Source organism: Wasmannia auropunctata, unplaced genomic scaffold (assembly GCF_000956235.1).
Source record: "Wasmannia auropunctata unplaced genomic scaffold, wasmannia.A_1.0 LD335163.1, whole genome shotgun sequence".
Taxonomy (NCBI): Eukaryota; Metazoa; Arthropoda; class Insecta; order Hymenoptera; family Formicidae; genus Wasmannia; species Wasmannia auropunctata.
The window spans coordinates 316,199-339,386 of NW_012027727.1; the positions used below are offsets into that span (position 1 = coordinate 316,199).

Consider the following 23,188-nt stretch of genomic DNA (forward strand, 5'->3'; position numbering starts at 1 on the left):
CAAATCTTGGCATAGAAAACAATCGCACGAATACAGGAAATATTCAATCCAGATAATTTGCGTCCCCTTTGGCATTCGTCCCATCGATCGACTCGATTCTTGCCCCACCAATTTACTGCACCAATATACTATTCTGAAAAGGCGTTTGGATTAATTAACGATGCACTTCTGTCGTAGAAAAGAATGTGAAAAGAAAGAGAATTTTTTTTATTATTCTTTTTGAAGAATATCGAAAAGAAGAATAACAAGACGTCTCTCAGAAAAAGATGTATCTCTCCGTGTTACAGTTCTCGAAACTTTTCACACGATTCTATTGAGATCTTCAATCCACGGCGGGACAGCATCCTTCTTTCTTATTCGCGATGAAGTTTTCCTTGAAATATTGCGCGCGGGATACCCCCCCCCTCTCCCTTCTTGCCTCCTTGTAAGCGTAAACTACATCATGAGAGTTTCATTAAAATTTTAAATTGGATTATAGCGTAGTCGTAATAGTTTATACACGCGTGTTTTGCGATAGGCAAGTTCGCGTTCGGTATGTGTGTGCTGTCCGCGTACGCATCGGGCTGGATGTAATTAAAGTACGATCTAATGAAGATGTTTTTGCGTGGTAATCTTCTGTAAGGTGGATAACGATGAGATAATGAGGTATATGAGGGTAGATTATTACAGCCGTGCTACTACAAAAAAACCGTCTGAGCCGTCCGGAATGAACGAAACGAGCAGAAAGCGCAATAATTCGACAGTTTATTAGCGAATTCTTCGGACAGCAGTCCGATATTGGGACAATGAAAGCCGGACGAGAATGCCGCGATCGAATCCAATAATCCTCCTTAATTATCCTAAGGAATTCATACCTCGCTCGTGGATCCTGACAACGCTAATGTCCGAACACGATGCCGAACATCGTTCCGCTTGCGTACGTATAACCAGTGCTCACCGCAAAATCGCATCGGATTTCCGTCGTTACGCCGGCCGGTGAGAAACGTTCCACGTGCCGTGATCGATGAGCACCGAGGGGTGGTTTTTCCCTTTCCTTTTTTTTTGCGAGTCACAGAGATATGACAATAGAGGAGAGGGCATGGCGAGAGCGTAGGAAGAGAAATCAGTGGTAATCCAATCTTCGCAAACACGTTGAGAGCAATCCGCGGAAAATAGAGAGGGCTCGGTGGAAATCGATGTTGCGCGAAGACGCGCCTTGTGGAGCGAGCGAGCGAGCGGCGGACCGGGTATTTTTTGTGCTGCGTGAGTAACAGCATGCGTTGTGGAGCATTAAGAGAGTGTGTGTAAGAGAGAGAGAGAGAGAGAAAATATATAGCGTAGCGTTTGCTTTCTCGAAACGCTTCGATAGAATTTACCGGCGAACAATGGCCGTAGTAGTAGCAGCGTAACGGCTCTCAATAATGACGTTATCGATTCAAACGCGATTCACAATGCGAGAATATAATGGAAACGTATGACGGCGGATTATCTCAATGTCGCGTACATGCGACACCGGCGAGATCAGCGTTGAAAGGTTCGCATCCCAATTCTCGCGCGGGTTACAGATACCGAGCGCGAAACTCGACCTGTCGTTCTCGCACAGAGAAGCCGGGTTCAACCAGCTGCAGAATTTTTCCGATTGCACAATGGAGCAGCAAGAAAATCCCACTTGATCGTGGCGCAAGTTGAGAATGGCCTGTCCGTAGCGCGCCCGTCCTCCTTCTAATGGACCATCATTTATCTCCGGCGAACCTTTTACGAGAGCCATCTAAAATTTATACTATGTAATAGCTCCCTGACATTTTCTACTAGACGGCCGTTGTGCGTAAACCCAGGGGATACCGGCGTTTTGCTACAGACAGCGGGATTCTCTCGCGAAGACGACGAGGTGATCGGCTACGGAAGGTAGTTAACAACGGGAAAATAATGGGCAGCGTACTGATCGAATTCCCCCGGGGAGACGGCTGATTCGAGTGACTCAATCGAATTCGCCCCGCCATAAGTCAATTATTTTTCCAGTAATTGAGCCGCCCCACTTCTACACCGTTTTCATCGCGCTCCTTCCTGCGCGAGGGTCGGCTTCCGTCAAATCGCCGAACGCAGATTGGTCTTCGGCGGGTGAATTAGACGACGTGAGGCGTGGTGTGCTCGTCAATCAAGAAATACGACCGTCGTAATTAATTCTGATCGATTGCGTCCTGTTCGGGCGCATCCAAGTTTCGGCAGTCAGATTAATCCCCGTTCGAGCGTGGACACGCATATATTGAATTGGGGAAAGTACGAACTGATCGTCGAGACAGAGACGATCGAGGGTAAGAGAGGAAGAGCGTTCGCGTTAAGATTGTACGAACGACGTTTTATTGGCAATCGACAGAGTTACTGAGATTACTCAGTAACTGTCTCGAAGGTACATGTGCGGCAGTAAATAAAGCATTCTCTCATTTGAATTGACGAGACGCTTTTGCGCCTCGGCACAGGGAGGAATTTCATGGTTACACTCGCCCTCTCTCTGGAGTATCTCGCGTCTGTACCGGTTCACGCTTCTCGATGGCCGCGAAACAAGGGACACCGAACAAAATCCGTCGCAGGAAACTTGGGCACTCGTTAGTTGGCCCATGCGAAAAGATCCACTCGAGACACCGATCTTCATCCTCGCCACCGAGTCAAGTCGCGGCTTGAACACAGTTCGCGGCAACCCTCCCGTGAAACCCTTCACTCTCGTGACACCCCTCCTCACATACTCGTGCGACATGCACGCTTCGTCCCGACGGATTCCAATTTCCTCTGCGGCTGTTTTGATGCGGTCCCGCGGCTCTCTATAGCGTTATTAACCTACACGAGACTCCCTTGCGGTTCCGAAAACTATATCGATCTTTATCGGACGTATTTACTTAACTGTATATGTAATTTACATTAGCAATTCGGAAATTCTAGCGTCCACCCGTTGCACGAATTCCGAAAACAGCGTGAAGATATAGTAAACTGATTAATTACAACGATGGGACTATTACGTTTCCGGAGTTGCACGAACGATCATCCTGTTTTATGCTCGCTTATTTTATTTGATAATCGAAGAGTCGCTGTATTCATTTACGCGCAGCGTTACACGACTATCGGTAACGTTATCAACGTCTGTTGCATAATCTTTCGACCGTCATTCAGACGTCAGATTTTATTACAAATGATCTCAGCCGACCGTGTAAGCCCGACTTGACTGCTTCAGTTGCCTCACGTGAGGTGGGATAAATTAATTTCACGCTCGTTACGGCGCGCGCGGCTCGCACGAGCTCGTTTTGCTTTCGCCCGAGCAAAAGTTTTATCTGCTGTCGTCCGCGAAGTGAGACAGCGGCCGAAGTATATGTGTCAAAGTGTGGCAGCTTCGTTTTTATTCACGCCTATATACTGTTTTACAACAGTACCGGCTGTTCCCGTTAACGTTTTCAATCTCCCACACCCACTGTTCCACTTGTTCCTATACCTTTTCTCAAGTTCGAAACCTATAAATCGCTTCTCCGGCGCGGCGGAACGCGTCATGCAAAATAGGACCTGTCATCCAATGATTAAAATGATAATTAAAGCTCAAGCATTTGTTTTCGATAGATCCTACGCGACCATTTATAGATTTTTACAGAATATATTGTTATCTTCTTAAATTAGAATTTCATCGACGGGGAGTCAGCGTCAGTTAGGAGTATACAAAAATAACTATTGACAATCTCGACGGTCTAAAAATTCAGCTGGAGAGAAGCTGAACAGAGGAGCCGAAACACGTCGGAGCTAAATGTTCGCTTTTCAGATCAAGAGTCTGTCAGCGCGATGTTAACGTGTGTAAACCTATTCGGTGACTTGCTTGCAGAGGCTCCTCTTATCTGCAGCAATGTATTATGTAATATCGTTGCCTGCATCTCTTGCACTAACAAATTTATCCGTATTATTAACGATTGTATGTGAGTAACGATCTGTTTTATTTCATGACTTGCGGAATATCAAATGCCGCGATAAAATGTATTTTTAGCCTGCTGCATTCGCTCGATCAAATGTAGAGAGGAGCGTTGATTCTATCTCGGACGGAATCTAACGCGCATGGAAATCGTCGAATCAGGAATGACCTCTTTTTCAGAACGATTCGACCTTTCGGAGAATTTTTTTTTTACTCTGTATATTAATCAGTATGCTAACGAGAATGAACACGCGATGAAGGGGCAAAACGGTGACAAATAATTGATTACCACGAAGAGTAAGAAAACAATAGGTGTGTTGATGTATTTTGGATTATTTAATTAATCACGTTCTATCGCCGACAGCTATATTATTATACAAGTGTATCACGTCTACCCCCAGAGATTGTCAAATAATTTTTACCTCCGGCGACTCGTCCGGTACTTTTCCCATCCAGCTGAGCGACAAGATATTGCAGTCGCACTTGGCGTTGTTGTTCTTCTCGAAATGCAGATGCATGATTGCGACGCGATCGGATTCCCGTCGGCAGGTCCATCAATCTATCGAACCCCGGCACCGTTTCCCGCAGTCCCGGCCCCGTGCCTCGTAGCCGGATTCCACCGTTTCCACGTCGTTTCTTCCGCGAGCATTCTCGCGCCGTGCGCGCTTCTTCGTACCGCCGGCGGATCCGTGATCGATAATCGAATCACGTTCACACGTCAACGGGCTCGCACGCGACCAGCGTCCCGCGACGAACCCCTCATGTGATCGCCCTCGTGACTCGAGAAACGGAGCGATCCTCTTCCGAGCGTCCCACGGGGGTGGAACGTGCGTCGCGCCCGCCGCGCGATCTCTTCTACCCTCGCGACACGTCACCCAGCGTACCGGATATTACGGCCCGGTCGCGCGATCGCCAAGGAACCACCGTCGAAATATCGTGCGACCGCCGAGAGGTACCCTGGCGTGTCTCTCAGCACCGCCGTTCGCCAACCCCGATCATTTGTTTCTTGCCGCGGCCGCCATTTTGCCGCCCGAGACGCTACTCCACCTTTCAGGGTGCGATCCCCGTGCCGCGCTACGCCGCGCCGCGCCGCGCCGGGGGTGCGCGCTTACGTGCGGGTGGACGTGTGCCTCGCGGTGCCGCGCGCGGAACCGACGCACGAGCTACCGACGCGAGCGTGCGTCCGACTGAAAGCTCAGGCTGCGCCGTGCGCGGAGTGGAGCCGGAGCGCGAGGGCCACCGCCACCGCGCTCTCGTCTCGCTTCCGTCCGTCGCGTTCGCGCGACGGGCGTATTGATTGGAGTCAGCCGTTCCGTTCCGTGCGGTCCGCGGAGGCCTCGTGCTCCCCGCCGCAACACTAAATTCGCCGCGAGCTTTTCCGCGCCGCGCCGCGACGCGCCATTGAACCGGCGGAGCCGCCCTGTTCTGTAGACCCTTGCGGTACATCGATATCATTTAAATAACAATTTCTTGCTGACGTTTACTGTACTTTATCGAAAATCTCTTTTTTCATTTGCTGTAGGCAATGGCTTCGCGTAATTAAATAAAATTTTAGATGCAACGGAAACTATCGTTAGACAGTAACATAGAGTTAATTTTGGAAGCAATGCTTTTAAACATACATCGCAAGTCTCTTCTTACATAAAACATCAATAATTTTTTTCTTGATGCTGATACCGATATAAATGATCGATATTTTGTCTCGGTATAACAACTTTACGCGCGCTGTGCCCATTTCGTAGAGGGTGAATTTCACGCCGCTTTGGATGCACCGAGTGGACGACGCTCTCATTGTTTGCAGCGTGTGCTCGTCAATTTTTTCCTTTTAATTCTTTCGCGCCACCGATGCGCAAACACCTGCGACTAAAGCGCAAAAAATTTATGTAATAATTAACGTAATAAATTACATAAGTCTTTAAAAGAACATGTTTTATATGGATTTATATAAATTTTATTTCGGAAAAATGTAGTTTGTTTTTCACTTGTGACGATATGTTGTACATACATATGTGAGTATTTGATTCAAAATCGTTAATTGTATAAACAGTTTCATCTTCTGTATAAAGTGTATAAAGTAATCAATTATTAGAAACAAGGTTTTTCTATTATTTTAAGCCTAAAATAAAAATGTATAATCGACAGACCGGATGATAGCCGACGAAGAGTGTTTGAGCTCTTGTCACTTGATGTCGCTTATCATGATTTCTCTTCCCGATTCTCCCGATTGCATCGACTGTCACTATCTTCGCCATTGTCTCTATCTCTTTATGAAATATTAATAAAGGAGACAGGCTTCTTGACAATTTTTCAGGATTGTGAAAAGGAACTAGAGAAGCGTGAATATAACTAAAGGACATTGATATTATCGACTGTTCTAGACTACTGGCTCTGACTATACACTGAAGATAACTACACGAGAATTCTTACTTATCAAGTTCTTGATTAATTATTATCAAAAAATTACAGTTTTCTATGTAATTCTTACCGAGACATGGAAAAAATAGTTACCTGTACATTGAACTATTTATAATATTATCTATCGATACATTTTCAAATTCAAATGAAAGAAATGCAAAAATAACAGCTAGAAGACTAATCTGTTTTCTTATCGTAATAGCTATTTTTATACTAAATCAATGAATCTCCTAAGAACATAAAACCTTAATTTTTTATTAAATTACATAAAAGGAGTGAACATAGAGGCTCACATTTCTAAATTTTCAGGATAGTTTTCTCATTTCTGCACAAGAATTATTTTATTAACGTATTTATGAATGTACATAAAGAAATTTCAAATCATTTTTTGTGATTTTCATGTCTTTTGAAATATGATGGGTGTGGTGTAAGACCAACATAATACATTTCTTGATAAGTGACATACACCCCTTTAGATGGCGCGTGATGTATATGAATATCTATTCTGTTATTGTTTTTCCGTTTGCAAGATTTTTCCCAGTATGTTCGCAACGTCTTGAAACGTTTGAAAATGTCCGCCCATTTGGACATTTAAAGAGATATCCTTCAAGTACACCATGAACATTACGGTTGCATTTATAGTACGCATTCGAACAATCCTTATCATAAGGAAAATGACCTTCTCCTGGGCACAACTTTCTCGTGGGGGCTTTTAACTGAAAAAATAAAAATTAAATATAAATCTTATAGATGTAACTTTTAAGCAAAAAGCTTAAGAATTGTGTAATATTGTTACAAATAAAAATTTTCAAAAAATTATATTATAATCACTTTTATAATGATAAATTCGATCTCTAGCATTCAATCTAAAATCAAATCTTTAATTAATTAGATTCAACATTTACAGTAAACATTTTATAACTTTATTTATATAATATTAATGGAACTAATTACGATTACAAATCTTAATGTATCTAGAACTTTAGAATATCTAAATTAAAACGGAATGTTATTTTTTCAAATTTAATCAAAACTGAATATTTTTAAAGTAAATAATATTCTCTTTTATTAGAATCTAAATAGATAAAAAATACTTTGAAAGTGTGTATTCTTAAATTGAAAACTTCTATAAAATCGAATAATGTTTCGATGTTGATTATTATTGAAAAAGCCATAATATATAATTATTTTTGAAATGAATTAATTAGAACGTATAGAATAGCATCAAAATAAAAAAATATTACATTATACTTACGAGTGATTTCGATGTATTGTCAGTAGAAGAATTAAAATTCTTACAATCGGTATATCCAGGAAGATTTTTGTGAATGCTATTTTTATTCACACATTGTAGTTTTATATCATTAAAAATTCTGCCTTCTGGACAGGTAAATACAATAATTTTGGCGCCCACGTTATCCACTGTTGTACATTGATAGAAAAGATTGCAATATTTAGGATGACGACGGAAACCAGTAGGACAAACTAAAATTATTTGATCGTCAGTCAAATTTCCAATAGGACAATTAAGCTCGATAGGAGTAGTAGATACTGTCGGCAGCTCTGTAGAAGTTGGGAAATCAGTAGTAGTCTGTTTTTTATTATTATCGGTTTTACCATCTTTCTTTTCTCTCTTCTTTTTACATGACAATCGCTCGACTTCCGATTCAAAATTACAAATTGTTTTATCTTGATCCCACACTGTTCCTCGAGGACATTCAAACTCAATTTTATCGAACATATTGAGTTCAATTTTAACGCATCTATAAAACTTTTTACAATCATTGAGATCTGGGAAGAAACCAGGAGAAGTACATTCTGAAGTGGAACCACCTCCCTCATTTTCGCTTTGGCTGTTTTCCTTACTTCCGGATTCACTTTCGGTTGGAACCAATGGAGTTGTCACATTCTCGTAACTTTCTTTACTCTTGCTATCTTCTTTACTCTCGGATTCGCTTTCTTCACTTTTGTTATCTTCCTTACTTCCAGATTGACCTTCTGTTGGCATTTGCGTTGTCATATTTTTCTCGCTACTTTCTTTACTCCTGCTATCTCCTTTATTTTCGGATTCGCTGCTTCCTTTATTTTTGCTGTCCTCTTTGCTTTCGGATCCGCTACTACCTTCACTCTTACTATCTTCTCTACTTCCAGATTGACCTTCAGTTGGAACAAGCGGAGTCGTCACGTTCTCTTCGCTACTTTCGTCACTATTGCTATCTTCTTTGCTTTCGGATTCGCTGCTTTCTTTACTCTTACTGCCTTCTTTATTTTCGGATTCGTTGCTGCCTTTACTATCTTCCTTACTACCGGATTGACCTTCTGTTGGAATTTGCGGAGTTGTCATATTTTCCTCGCTACTTTCTTTACTTCTGTCTCCCTTATTTTCTGATTCTCTGCTGCCATTACTTTTACTGCCTTCTTTACTTTCGGATTCGCTACTTTCTTTACTCTTGCTATCTTCCTTGCTTCCAGATTGACTTTCGGTTGGAACTAACGGAGTAGTTATGTTCTCCGCGCTGCTTTCTTTGCTCCTGCTATCTTCTTTGCTTTCGAATTCACTACTTTCGTTACTTTTGCTATCTTCCTTGCTTTCAGATTGACCTTCAGTTGGAACTAGCGGAGTAGTTACGTTCTCCTCGCTGCTTTCTTTACTCCTGCTGTCTTTTTTGCTTTCAGATTCGTGGCTTTCTTTACTCTTGCTATCTCCCTTACTTTCAGATTTGTTGCTGTCTTTACTCTTATTGTCTTCTTTACTTCCGGATTCGCTACTTTCTTTACTCTTGCTATCTTCTTTGCTTCCAGATTGACTTTCGGTTGGAGTTATGGGGGTCGTCACATTCTTCTCGCTGCTTTCCTTGCTCTTGCTGTTTTCTTTACTTCTGGATTCGCTACTTTCTTTACTCTTGCTGTCTTCCTTGCTTCCGGATTGACCTTCTGTTGGAATTAATGGAGTTGTCACGTTCTCCTCACTGCTTTCTTTACTTTTGCTATCCTCTTTGCTCCCAGATTCTCTACTTGCGTTACTTTTGTCTTCTTTACTTTCTTGTTTGTTTTTTTTTGTTGTGGTTTCTATTTCTTTTGAGTTATTTTTGGGGGGTTTTTTGTGTGCTTTTCTTCACTACTGCTACTGGAATGACTGCTTTCATTGCTATTTTTTTCTTTGTGTTTGTGCTTATGTTTATTTTTATCATTTTTTTCATGATGTGTTTCTTTCGATTTATTGTTTTTATGATGGTGTTTTTTTTCTTTACTTTCCTTACTATCTTTTTTTTCCTTTTTTTCCTTTTTTTCATGTGAGTCGCCTTTATTTTTACCTTTTTTTGTTGTTCCAATTGATGAAATTGTTGTACTTTCTGAAAGTATAAATTCTTCTTAGTTTATTATTGAGTTTTTACAAATCCATTTTATTCGGTTTTTTGATTGAAATAATCATTCAATTTCATTGCTTTTATTTTTTGTTTGTTACTTTTATATTTTACCAAATTTATTACTTTTGTTAGCTTTTGAATTTTTTGTATATATTTTTGTTGTTATCATTGGTGTTAGTTATCGATTGTCTTTCAATATATTATACTTCTATATTTTATTTCATTTATTTTTATATTTGTATAAGGAAAGTATTAAATGCCTAAATTACAATATAAAAATTGTTTGAAAATTAATATAATATTTGTAAATCATTCTGGTTTTTTTATTTGTTTACCATTTTATGTTTAAAATTAATTTTAATATAGTGTTTACTATTTTGTGTTTATGCGTTTACTACTTTGTATTTTTTTATATAAAGGCATTAAATATTTTGTTAAATAATGAGTAATTATATTACGTTAATCTTTAACTTAATACTTTTTTCAATAGTGAATATATGAAAATCAAATTACCTGCAGAGTACAAAGTGATTATAAATTAATTTTATATTTATTTATTTGTCTTATAAATGTGTATCATATTGACGTGACATTATCACAAAATGAAAATAAAAATCAAGTAAAATATTTGTTGACACATATGATAAAAAAAGAGCTAAATGTCATTTTACGATGCCTATTACCTTCTTCACTTTTAGAATCACTAGGTTCGGTTACATTCCGAGGATACGAGCACATCTGTTTTCTTTGATCCCATATAGTTTCATTGCTGCATGTAAATTCGTATAATATAAAACCTCCTTTCTGGTTACGAAGGCACCTGTAATACTTCTCTTTATCCGTAGGATGAGGCATAAATCCTTCCCGTTTACATATCTTTTCTGGTTTTGCTAAAATCAAATTTTTTACTCCGGAGTAATATTCAACGATATATATTGTAGATCTGACCTTTCCCACGTGTTACTTGTCAATTCCATTTTGAGGCTTGTATTCTTTAAATTTTCTCGATTATTTGAAGTTTAATATTTCTGACATGAGAGGTTTTTTTCAAGTATCTCTATATTTATTTTATTTTGAATTAATAATAAATTAATTACCTGATCCATCATTATTTTCTAACCCATATTTAGCGCACTCCGGTCTTTCACTTTTCTTAGGCTGCGTGCATTTTTCGCTTATATATGAAAAAACTTTGCCAGAGCCGCATTTGTGAATTAACTGACGAAATATAAATCGATGATTGCTTCGATCTTTTATGCATTCATAATAAATTTTGCAATCGTTTATATCGGCGTAGAGGCCTGAATGGATACATTTGAATTCATCACGAGATTGATGATTATGAGAGTATTGCAATTGTTGAGAAACTGTACTTCGTAGTAATAAATCATTGTGCTGACTATTCGTTTCTAAAATAAGAATTAAAATATGTAATAAAATAAAGCATCTTACCCATTGCACTTATCAATATACATCTGTTAAACTGATTATGTATTTTTATCGTAGTTTCTACTCTTCTTTATAAATTATCGGAAGTACTTTAAGTTTTTACCATTCTTAACGTTATAAAGTTTCTGTCGATAACTCAAGTAATCCTCCAAGTCATATTGACCGTGAGATAAAGCTAGAAATGCAATTAGAAGATAAATGATCTCTTGCATTGTAGAAAATTTAATTCATCTGTAAGTGAAGAAAAATTTATGAAATACTATTTTGTTAAATTTTTATAACGGAAAAACAATGATATCTCTTTAATAAAATAATATTTTTTTCAAAATCGACAATTAGTTTGTAGAAAAAATTTCCGTCTTGCAAACGTTAATGTTATAAAAATATGATCTGTATGAAATTGTATCACAGCAACAATTTTTATTAATCGCGATTAAAATATTATGTGTAATAAAAACGAAACGTCAAACGATGCACGAAAGCGATCTACTTACTTCTCTATCAGGTTTTTGATGATCTCGTAACAGTGAGATGATTCGATACCACAGTATTCTGTATCCTTTGAAAGTTTACAGAGTTGTGGCATTGTGAAATTCATATAGTGAGTTTTAATATATACGTGGTTGTGGATCGATTTCCAATTGAATAAATTTAAAAGAAAAACTCTGTATGTATTCAGTGTGCAATTAAAATTTGCGTATCATATATGCGTTAATATCATGCATCTTAACAGATAATTCTGACATTCTCTCATGCGATGTACAGATCCTGAATATACATGTTATTGAGAAATTATAATGAACGCAATAAGAGTTAATAACAATACATGGCTGTCGTTCGTGTATATTGAAAAGGGAAAAGACAGGGGACACTGCAAGAAGGATGCATTTTAATATCAGTTTATTTTCAGAATACAATTAACGACTCCTGTTTACTTTTTAAGATTACATATTACACGTGTGGAAATGCACATTTATAGATAATCTACGACAGTAGATGCTCTCTCAGGGCCGCAAGAAGACCAGCTTCCAAAAGGTACCGCGTTTGACACTTGTCTCAATATTAGCTCACGCTACAATACATATTATGTATGTACAAAGCATACAGCAAGCAGATGAAAGTAATTAGTTTTAGATCGTGTCTTTTAAGAGAGAAATTTCAAATATATGCGTCATGTGGAAGATATATAAAGTAATAAAAATTTGGCTAAACCGATATGTGTCATGCACGCCAATCTGTCATCCGAGGATTAGGAAGAGAATTATGTGACGACTCAGTTACATTATCCAAATATTATAATTTTAATTCGGGTTGACAATTCCGGCACAAATCCGATCGATAAGACCAATGACACTTTCCTGATTCATTTGTTCAAGGTTTGGCAATCCAAGATCCTCTGAGCTTCGATCTGCGCAAATGACAGTAAATAAATCAAAGTTAATAAATCGTAAATAGCAATGGATACCGCTTTCACAATTGTTCTAATAAATATTTACCGTGATAATTGCAATAAATAAATGGATATTACTTTTCGAGTATCACACGATAATTTATGATCAACAACATTATTTCGAAATTATATAAATCTTTAATGATAAATGTTTGAATATAAATGTTTGATTAATATTGATTTAAAATGTTTGATATTGATATTTGAATTAAAATTAATATCATTTAAAAATGCACGAGAAGATCTTTTAACGAGAAGATTGTTATAACAACTTTTTACAGCTTATTAAATTTTTAAATTAAACTTTTCGGTTCTTTTTAATTCATACCTGAATAAACGAGTATAACTTCAACAATTGTTCCAGCGATGCACCTTGCGACGAACAATCCGTACTACTTGTTCTAATTCGCATATTTTGGCTCCTTTTACCTTGGCCCCAATCGGTAGAAAAATTTAACTGAGCTTCACCGTCCGCAACGAGGATTAAAAAAAGAAATGCTATAGCAAATAAGCTCACAGACACCTTACAGAACCTTAAAAACAAATTTATTTTGTACATATAAAAATATTGATTATAAATACCGGCTCACGGAAATATTGTAATGAATTGAATTTATAATATAAATGATCAATATATTTATTTTTAAATATTTATTAGTTACGTCAAATAATAAATATTTACGTTATATTGTAAATAATGAAATATTTTTGAATATTTATACGGTTGACACCGTGGACGCGTTGTAATGAATATACATGAGGTATCATACGTATGTAAAATATGCACAAAACTAAAAATATTTCTTGAAGAAGATTCTCAAACACGTTATTCATAATAATGCAAAAATACTAATGATACCTGTGCAAATTTTGATAATAAAGAGAAATTTAGCAATTTCCTGAAAAAAATTTTCGAAATCTAACAATAAATTCACAAATCTTCGCACGTAGCGCAAAAATTCGATCTCTGATAAAATAAAATTCTTTCTAGACTTCCTTTTTCTTTCTATCGACAACTGTGTTTTAAGCACCAACTGCGGTTGTTCGCGCATCGAATATGCCGTCAATCATTGCGAGCAAGACTGACTGTTTGTAACGGGCCGAAATAGTCGCACTATTCTCACGGGAAAAATGAGAGGAAAGAAAAAAAAGAAAAGGAAAAGAAAGACTCACATGATAACACTTTTTTACAGAGAGATGTACGGAATGGTCTATTTTTTTCGTTAGAGACGACGCACACAATGCCGATGTGCAAGAGACCTCGTTTACGAGAGCTCTAAGATGCGGTTGCTGTTTTTATACATTACTGAACCCCTTGCTCCAACGCGCGCGCACATTACAACATCTCGATAGATTCGATCGCTATTCCAAGAGGGATAATGAAAACTCTGCGCCGGCGTTAAGCGTTTCGCTTTGCATGCCATCCCGAAGATCGTTTCTCGCGTGATCCCAGTGCAGAAGTTGAGGCGCCAATAGAGATTGTGAGCATATTCGCTACACTGCAGAGATAAATTTAGAAGCATAATTTATACGATCGCGGTTCTCTTTACAATTTTGGACGATTGCGACCTTATCGCTTCGAGGTCGTCGGTTGCTTTCTATTTGCACACGCGTATGTAGTAATTAGTATAATATATATTTATACAATGTCGCTGAAATTGCAGATTCTACTACGTCGCAGCTGCACCAGAATGTTGAATTTATTTGCCATGTCAGTAACGTTAAAATGTGAAATAATGTGAAATTATACACTCTTGATATACCACCTTTTTTAGCGGTCTTTTTATATAGAAGGGGTACGTGTTCCAATTGCGAAAGTAATAATTCTATACTAGAGTAATAATTCTATAATAAATAAGTAAGTAATAATTTTTATACTAAAGTAATAATTCTATAATAAATAAAATATAAAATTAAACTTTTTAAGAGGGCATTCCGCTTGAAATAACCATAGAGAAGAAAAAGGGATGTCACATCGATACTGATCTTAATGTAATAGCTTTTTTTTCATGTCTATTATTTTCTAAAATTATTTTGGTACGCAGGCAAATTATTTTGATCATCATTGTGACGTCTAAAAAAGTAAACTGTATTGCTTTTGCGTCATTTGTTGCCAAATTAAATTAGTGCGACCGTGACACTCGAGGGCTTCCGACTAATTTGCCAACAAGGGACATAGCAGGATGTGAAGCCTTATCGATCACTTCATCAGTCAATTATTACATATCTAAAGTCTATTGAATTCTCGTGATGGTATCGTCGCGCGATCGTATGTCGTAATGTTAACAAATTACAATTCTTAAAAAAAAAAAACTTTTTTTCGTGCAATCGCACGACATTAGCGGGATAATTAAAGATAGGAAGATGTATATTCGAATTTCACTTTATTACTACAAAAAAGAAATTACACAGAACCTTTTCGAGCTAAGGGTGGATCGAAGATAAAGGATAATGGTGCGCTCATATGCGTTGCCGTCGATTATCACATATTAAATGGTTCACGATAGTTCTTATTTTTCTAAGTAATGTACAAGCTTGTGTACACGCGCGCGCATTATGTTTATCTCGTATGTATATATATCTTTTTGTATCTAATTATTTGAGTTTTTTTTTACAGTACATTTTTATTAAAGTGTAGAGTAGTACATTGTAAGATCCAATTAAGATTTAATTATTAAGATCGCGTCTCAAAAAATGCTTGATCTTCCTCTATCTTAAAGGCAGTGTTTAGTAAACATTTATCAACAGCATTTATGAACTTTTTTATATTTTACCTATTGTTCATCTCTGTGAATAATAGAAATGACAGTTACACAGACGTATAAAACTGGTGAGAAATAATGAGAATGTTAACTTTTTTTTTACAGCGCTACGAAGTGAAGTGTTATATACAGATTCATTTACGGGCAAGTCTCTTTTTGAGGATCTTTTAACAAGTGAGTAAAAAAAAAAAAAAACACTTCTTCGCAGAAAATTATAAAATTCTTATGCTCCTCGCATACAATAATGAGCTAATCTCATTAACAGAATACTTAAAGAAAATCGAGCAATATTTAGCATTAGTTGTTGCACGTCCAACTTGACGGATTAATCTATTACAATTATTATTACACTAACCTTTATCATATAAACTTTATATTGAAGTAACATCTTTGAACAACGCTTGCCAAATATCGCCTCATTGTAAAAAGGAAGTGAATAGCACGGCAGTGCGCAAGAGTTAAATTTTAACATTGATAATCCTTGTTGTCCTTTGTCTGGCTATATTTTATCCATTTTATCTCTCGTCTCAATCGTTGTTCAATGGCAAGCCCCTTAAATAGCTTATAGACATTCCTAGAGGAACGTTTGAAATCTGCTCCTCAACTCTTGAGATCACACACGTCCACCTAAATTACGTTTCTTATCATATACATGTATGACATACCTTATACGAGTTGGATTTCACGATATGTATTAAGACTGCGCGGTACGTTGAGTTCATTCCAACATCCGATCAACAAAAAGCAAATACCGATGTCTACTTTCTCTCGCTATCTCTCGTAAACATCAAATTATTTGATTGTGATTGCTTTTATGCATAGAATACGCTAGGATTTAATTTTATATTTTAAGTATAAAAACGCGATTTAACATTTTTCTCGGTTATTTATGCACTTATGCACACAAAGTGTGAATGAATTATTGAAAATTTACCGAATATAATTGTATGTACAGACTTTGTCAACACGAGTTTGAACTTCTTAGAAGATACTCTTAAGAGGACATCGCAATATTCTTCGTTCTACCATAATGATGGTATGTATATAGTATACCTCATGACAAGTATCAAAATACATTCAACAAACGTTTTCTTCATTGCGTTTATTTCTTCGTCGATGAGTTATAAAAAATCTTAAAACGCACGAATAACCAAACATTTGTGTACCAAAGTATGTCTCAACGTAACCACATGCAGATAATACATATGTCACTTTTATTTTGTATAAGAACCTTAAAAATAAGAGCATCCACGTCCACATAAATACTTGTTAACCGCATGAAGATATAGCGAAAATGATGAGTGTTAGTAACATGAAACGGTGATTAGTCAATGAAGAACACGAAGAACAAATGTTTTCATGACGAAGATAATGTACTATGTCGTCCCGAAGCTATTTACGAGCCGTGATACACAATGATCTTACTAGTACGAGTTATTATTCGTGAAATAAAGCGAAAGATCAACGTCCAAAGCGCGCTATGGCACTCGATCTTCATGCGTCGGTCGTCTTCGGTGTCGTCTATACCCGCGGTCGCAATATCTGGAATACTCGGATCAGTTGCTTATAACGATAAAGCCCTACTGGCGGAATAACATTATACGGACAAACTTGCGATGAGAAATAACCTTTTCCGACTCTCACGAGAAGTATACACGTATAAAGGAGGATGGATATACGTGTATATCCAGTACGCAAAATTGTTAGCAATATGTTAGCAGATTCAAAACAGAATATTGCAACAGATCACTAGCAGAAATCGAGCGCATCTGTCATTTCGTAGCCATTTAAATAGAATGTATCATTTTTCGGTGGTCAATCTGCTATCATATTGTGTTAATTTTCTATTACACTTTTGTTACCATTTTGCCAATAAAATTGATAGCCAATACTTTTCGATTTGGCTATCTGGCTATATGTACGTGTATATATACATATATACCTATATATGCTTATATACATATGCATATAAATTATATATAAACGCACACACATACATATTTATCCATTTTGTAACATATATCGAATATAACAATACGTACGCAATATTGTACGCGCTCACCTGATAATACAGATGTTACGCATATGCTCATAGCATCATACATCATGTACACCTTCCTTCTTACTCACACATATGTAATTATTAAAATGTTATATAAATTAAATAAAAGAGTGGCGCTATCTTTCTTTATTCCCGTAAGAAGAGTTGTCCATATTTTTCCTTTTACAATTACTTCATTGATCGCTCGACCATTATATTCAGTTTTTTTTTATATCTATATATATCTCTCTTTATTTATATATATGTACTTTTTTCTTTATATAATGTATGTATAAAAAATAGTCTAGAAACCTTATGACTTGACGATTGCCAAACTCAAGAATACAGATTTATCAATTGACAACAATTATATTCTCGTTGTAGACTACTGATTGCAAACCGTGACGTTATTGACATTTTATGAACTGACATTATTCAATTACAGTACAATATTCAAATACTACATTCCAGTAGCAAAGAGAACTTTAAAGCTTTAAAGCTAATAATGCATGTACAAGCGAGAGTGTTTCCTTGAATTTGGCAGTCGGCGTACTTTACGAAGTTACTCAAGTTTTCCTAGACGGCGAGTTCTAAAGTCAGTCACATAGCATTTCGTCGCTATTACGCAATTATAAAAAAATATTAACAAAATAGACAGTAGCTCTTTCTCTCGTCTTAACTCGATGAATGAATAATTTAAAAAATTGGCTTAATACTTTGCCAACAACTTATGTATATATTTTTAATTTAAAGGAAAGAAAGAGAAATCATATAACAAACAACTCAATCACGGAGTGATTTTTGTACATGTCTAAAAAAGAAAACTTCTAAAAACCAAAGGCTTAAAATAAAAGAAAAACAAAAAACAGGTTTACAAGAATTATATAGCTTCTTTCGTGTAAATTTTCTTTGATTTTTATTTCAAAAATCTTAACAAAAATGTCGGCAGTTTTTCTTCATCATTCTACATATTCTCAATATGTAATCTCCGAACAGAATAATCGACGAAGTATTAAGCCGTTTACGTAATACAATATTTATGCCGCTGTCCTGGTATTTCTCATGAGGCATCGCGCTTATTATAATCTGTCCAATGCAATAAGTAATGTCATAAGTAGTCATATGTTTAACTAATTAAGTTAAAAGAAAAAAAGGAGAGACTCGTGGATGCATGGAAGTGTCGATTGTCCAACTCGTCGGAATACTAACGAGAACACATTGATCCAGAACTTTTAATGTTCACTTCTGCGTGCACTGTTCAATGAACGTACTATTTTCTCTCGTCTCACTTACACACATATATCACTTTCTAGTGTAAAAGTATAACATAAATGCGCTATAGGTTTTATCGACACGATATAAAAATTCATTTTAAGGGTCAGTATAAGATACGCATCACTTTCCGCGCGAGTAAACAAAATTCATATAGCGTCCGTATAGTCACTTATGTTAATTATAAAGTTTATTCCGTCACTAATAAACCACGCGCGTTAATTACACATTGCATTGATGGCGTAGTATACGCACTCATCAACTTCGTCTTATCAACCGTCAAAAACTAGAGTAATCGATGAATGAGACCACACTTTATGTCATTTAAGTACAATGAAGCCTCGGTTTTGTTTTCCCAATTAACTGGAATCTGGGGCTGTGGTACGCACAAACCTGCAGTGTAAACGATCCATGGTATGTATGCTCCTGATTATTACACGAACCACACAATCGGGAACGGATCTGCAAGCTGTGTGCGTTTTCTGGCAAATAAAACAACAACCATTTATACATGTAGCAATGTATCGTAAAACTGTAATGTTTATTGCAAATAATTCAAGCAACTGCGTTACCTGGGTTGAAATTTTAAATCTACGGTGTTCTCATTTAGAAAAACTCAACACCAGCTTTCGCTCTCTCGTTCACCAACCCCGTCACTTTCCTCGTCACTTGGATCTTCTCCATACATATCTGCCAATTTTCTAAACCTTGGCCCAAAGTTAGATAGATAATTAAACTTGAGATCTCCATCGTCAGTACCTGTCAAATGGAAACGTAAAGAGATTAATTAAAAAATGATAAATGCCACAAATGTAAATTCACTTTAAGATATTTTCCGAGAGTCAAAAATACTAACAGGAGGCTAATGACGATAGATCGCCTTCTGAATTGCCTTCTCCCTCGTAAGCGTAATGCCTTACATCGTCGAACGGATTTGTGTCAGGATCTTTATCGCAGCTTTCTTTCTTACCATCTAGGAAGCCACAAATGTCTGGAACTTCGTCGGTTCCTTTATACAAAATTCTCTTTTTAATTTTCGCACAATAATCCACAATGCAAATAATACTTTGATAATATCTGTTATCGTACCTCTACCCTGTAGGCCGACTGGAGCTATCTTCGAATCAATGGGTGGCGCGTCGTAAATGGCTCTCAACACGTTTAAGTCATAACCCGTGTCAACCTCACCGCCACCTTCGTCCTCGTAATTAATAATATTTTCTCTGATATCGTCCATATCTTTATACAGATCATCCGTCTTTCTCCTGTGCACGACTACCGCGACGAGCAATATTAACAATATCAATACGCAAACCAAAATAGCTACTAGAAAGTTCATGTCAATTCCGAATGAGATTGCCTTTGCCATGCCGTGATTGCAGCCAGGATCGGCGTTTCTGGACAGTGACGGCATGCCTAAGTTGTACGTCTAAAACAAAAGAATATATAACATAATCTCCCATAATTTGCCATAACTATGTTTATTACGATATCTCTTCATTACTTACATTTCCATTGAACGTCATATTGCGTATACACCCAACGAATCCTTTCTCAGTCGGTTTGTAATCCCATCCTAAATTCGATGCTAAGTGCGCTAGATTAGACAATGTACCACCTATTTGCATCGGGCTGTTAACGTTTAAGAACTCATTGGTGCCTTGCGGTGCAGTGAGACTCATGCAAGCGGATATACCGCACTTATCGACTATCATTTCTATGGACTGGAAAAAAAAGCACGTTAAGATAAATTTACATTTAAGACAATTTTATTTATACAAGACTATGCACATTTAACGAGGGTTCTTACAGTTTTCTTCCAGTAAACGTCTATTCTGTGGCTCTTTCCGTCCGTTAATTTGATCCGTTTGTGTTCTAGCCTCACAGTTCCCGTTCCATAGTCAATATACAACACAGCGAAGCCTTGCTGAAGTTCCAAAGACATGAAATCCTGAATTTTAAGCTTCGGATTATAAGTCATGGGACCGAAATAAAATACAAGGCCATTATCCACGTGTGGCGTTATCTCCAATCCTACGATAATCATATGTGAAATGTTAATAAAAGCGCAAAAGTAAAAAAACGAAAATGGTGTAAATGGGAATGTACCTACCTAAATGCGAGTCGTCGCAGGCTTGACCAGGCGGCGGAATTACAGCCCAGCCGTCTCCGTGAAAACCAATACCCAACAGTTCGCATCTCGGCCCTTCTAGACCAGGCGGGCACTCGCATCGTTCTGCCAGAGGAGTCCCGCCGTTCAAGCAGACGATGGGTTCCGCTACGTGGCAAGTGCACTGCGGATCTACGACCGCCCTAACACCAACAAACGAGCTGGTATTAGTGTAGACGACATATGGAACGGTGCTGGTGTTCAAGAAGTTGCGGCACGAATTGTTGCAGTAAAGCTTCTCGAATAAACATTCGTCGATGTTCATCAGTAAAATATCCGCTTTCATCTCCCGCTCAATTTCTTTTGAATGTTGCGCTATTATTGTGTTCAACTTTTCAGAAGCGTAATATGGGCTGCCATGGGCCGAAAATCGGATGTCCAGTAAGCTTCGATTGTTATGATGAGGCGAATGAAGTACGGTGAACACGTCGACGTTCTCGACCGATGTATTCAGCATAGTTGCCAATTTCTCTTGGAATATCTCCTTTTTACTAACACCGGATTCGTCAGGTTCCACGAATTGCTCCGCCGTTATTCCATAAAATCGTATAGAGCCGGATCTGGCAACAGCTTCTTCGGGAAGTTCTTTGACAGTGACGTTCACGTAGGCATATACTTGATGCGATGGAACATGTACGCCATGCTCGGTGACAATAAACTTCAACACGAAAGTGTCATTTGACGTACCCGACAATAAGGTAATCATGCCGGTACTTTTATCAAGAGAGAAACCGTCGTGCTGAGAGGCCCACTCGAAAGATTTGTCCGGCAGATCCCAATCATCCGGATCGTTAACGTAAACGCGTCCGATTTCCGTGTCAGGAGCTTCTCCTTTGTAATTGTAAACAAATATAGAGCTCGAGCCCTCGTGCATAGCATTGTCATTTTCGTCGCCTATGATCACAGTGAGCGTCGAGGTACCCGTCATAGGCGGTGAACCACTGTCCGTGATCGCGATCGGTATGTCGTAACTCTTCTGACTTTCCCGATCAAGCCGTATTAGCGAGTACAAATAAATTCCGCGTATTTCAAACTTAGATTTAATTTCATCGCTCGCGGTTTCGTCGATTCTGAACTCGAACGGCGGACCATTCTCGTCGGAGTCGTAATCGCGCGCCTTCAACTCAGTTATTTTGCCGGGTGCCTTATTTTCGTCCCAAATAACTGTAGGCATATCGAGGAACGGTGCGTTGTCATTTATATCTATGAGAGTAATATTAACCTGCTGCGATTGTTGAAGAGCCGTAGATGAACCATCCTCGTCTCTCGCCATTACGCTGATCTGTCAAAAACCACAAAAAAAAAGAATAAGAAAAAACGAAATTAATTCTTAAGGCTCCTGACTTTTCAGCCAAGAACTCTGCATTGATGGTGACGATACATATGATGAAATATAACTAATAACTTACAATCCACGTCGAAAAGCCATTCGGTGGATCACGATCTAACGGCTTTTTCAATTTCATACAGCCAGATTTGTCTATTCCTATCAAGGGTTGGTACTCTTCCTTAACGATGGAATAAACAATATGCTGATCAGCCTTCCTGTCCTCGATATCAGGATCGTAAGCCTTCACAGTGGTGATACATCCTAAACAGAATAATAAATTAAAAAAAAAAAACAATCAAACTTTGCCGGATTATCAGAAATTATTGCGTTAATACTTTACCGTCAACCAATTTTTCTTCCATTATCGTCGGATTCTTGTCGAATTCTTCAAAGATCGGCTGATTATCATTAACGTTTTCGATAAAAATCTCGACTTGCGCCGTATCATTGAACACACCGTCAAATGCTCTTACAGTTAAATTGTACTTGGTGATTTTTTCATAATCGAGCTGCTTGTGCACGCGAATCTTTCCCGAGTTATCGATGTAAAAACTGTCGTCGGTGTTGCCCGACATGATGCTGTATTCGACAGTACTCTCCGAATCTGAATCGACAGCTGTGACTTCAGTTACTTGCGCGTTAATGTGGACGTTTTCTAAAACCGAACTATGGGCATACACTTTCTGAGTGAAGTGAGGCGGATTGTCGTTCTTATCGGCGATTACAATTCGGAAATACTGTTGTCCCTTATTGTGCTCGCCGGTTTTAAACAAAGCACTCGGCGAATTATCTGTCGCTATTATTGTCACAACATAAAACTCCTTGAACTCTCTGTCGAATGACGTTAACGTTGTGATAGTGCCAGTTATCGGGTCGATGGCGAAGAGGTCCTTGTAACTGTCCAACTCGTAGCTGACCTTTTGAAGATAGACGTCAAGATATTATATTAAATGCAAGACATAATAAAAACTTTGACGCGTAATTGTAATGCTGCTAATAGAGCGAAAAATGT

The 23,188-nt window shown here is 37.8% G+C and overlaps 4 protein-coding genes across 6 annotated transcripts in view; 1 reads left to right on the plus strand and 3 right to left on the minus strand.

Annotated features, from left to right (window-relative positions):
* The window catches only part of LOC105457700 (peptide deformylase, mitochondrial-like), a 127,241-nt gene extending 109,680 nt beyond the window's left edge, over nucleotides 1–17,561 (plus strand). The window contains exons 6-7 of one of the 2 annotated variants that reach the window (XR_975436.1): nucleotides 15,469–15,537; nucleotides 16,319–17,561. The gene's annotated coding sequence lies outside the window, so the exon portion shown is untranslated. Of the gene's footprint in view, nucleotides 1–15,468 lie in introns of both variants that reach the window. The other variant, XR_975435.1, reaches the window with a different exon arrangement.
* Nucleotides 6,680–11,732, minus strand: LOC105457715 (uncharacterized protein DDB_G0283697-like). Its single transcript, XM_011702551.1, has 7 exons — nucleotides 11,646–11,732; nucleotides 11,255–11,382; nucleotides 10,800–11,111; nucleotides 10,386–10,592; nucleotides 9,590–9,687; nucleotides 7,590–9,446; nucleotides 6,680–7,050 (listed from the first exon to the last, which is right to left on the minus strand). The coding sequence occupies exons 2-7, from the start codon at nucleotides 11,361–11,363 to the stop codon at nucleotides 6,835–6,837; spliced, it is 2,799 nt and encodes a 932-aa protein (XP_011700853.1). The 5' UTR covers nucleotides 11,364–11,382; nucleotides 11,646–11,732; the 3' UTR covers nucleotides 6,680–6,834.
* On the minus strand, nucleotides 12,429–14,065 carry LOC105457695 (hypertrehalosaemic prohormone). Its single transcript, XM_011702522.1, has 3 exons — nucleotides 13,775–14,065; nucleotides 12,930–13,134; nucleotides 12,429–12,559 (listed from the first exon to the last, which is right to left on the minus strand). Coding segments are annotated over exons 1-3 (252 nt in total). The 5' UTR covers nucleotides 13,777–14,065; the 3' UTR covers nucleotides 12,429–12,514.
* Nucleotides 14,969–23,188, minus strand: part of LOC105457694 (DE-cadherin) — a 126,480-nt gene continuing 118,260 nt past the window's right edge. For both annotated transcript variants that reach the window (XM_011702521.1, XM_011702520.1), the window contains exons 8-16: nucleotides 22,517–23,093; nucleotides 22,256–22,437; nucleotides 20,790–22,128; nucleotides 20,487–20,710; nucleotides 20,185–20,400; nucleotides 19,766–20,105; nucleotides 19,533–19,685; nucleotides 19,249–19,435; nucleotides 14,969–19,158 (exon numbers count right to left, since the gene is read on the minus strand). In XM_011702521.1, the coding sequence (XP_011700823.1) occupies nucleotides 19,293–19,435; nucleotides 19,533–19,685; nucleotides 19,766–20,105; nucleotides 20,185–20,400; nucleotides 20,487–20,710; nucleotides 20,790–22,128; nucleotides 22,256–22,437; nucleotides 22,517–23,093 (3,174 nt within the window). In that variant the 3' untranslated portion in view covers nucleotides 14,969–19,158; nucleotides 19,249–19,292. The remainder of the gene's footprint in view (nucleotides 19,159–19,248; nucleotides 19,436–19,532; nucleotides 19,686–19,765; nucleotides 20,106–20,184; nucleotides 20,401–20,486; nucleotides 20,711–20,789; nucleotides 22,129–22,255; nucleotides 22,438–22,516; nucleotides 23,094–23,188) is intronic.

What these genes read in the sequence shown, in the direction of transcription:
- LOC105457715 (XM_011702551.1), bottom strand. Translation starts at nt 11,363, where the DNA reads ATGCAAGAGATCATTTATCTTCTAATTGCATTTCTAGCTTTATCTCAC. An exon ending in AGAAAATAATGATGGATCAG is followed by an intron (nt 10,593 to 10,799) that starts GTAATTAATTTA and finishes ATTTGATTTTAG; the next exon opens with CAAAACCAGAAAAGATATGT. An exon ending in ACAATACATCGAAATCACTC is followed by an intron (nt 7,051 to 7,589) that starts GTAAGTATAATG and finishes TTATTTTTTCAG; the next exon opens with TTAAAAGCCCCCACGAGAAA.
- LOC105457695 (XM_011702522.1), bottom strand. An exon ending in AGTTATACTCGTTTATTCAG is followed by an intron (nt 12,560 to 12,929) that starts GTATGAATTAAA and finishes TCATTTGCGCAG; the next exon opens with ATCGAAGCTCAGAGGATCTT.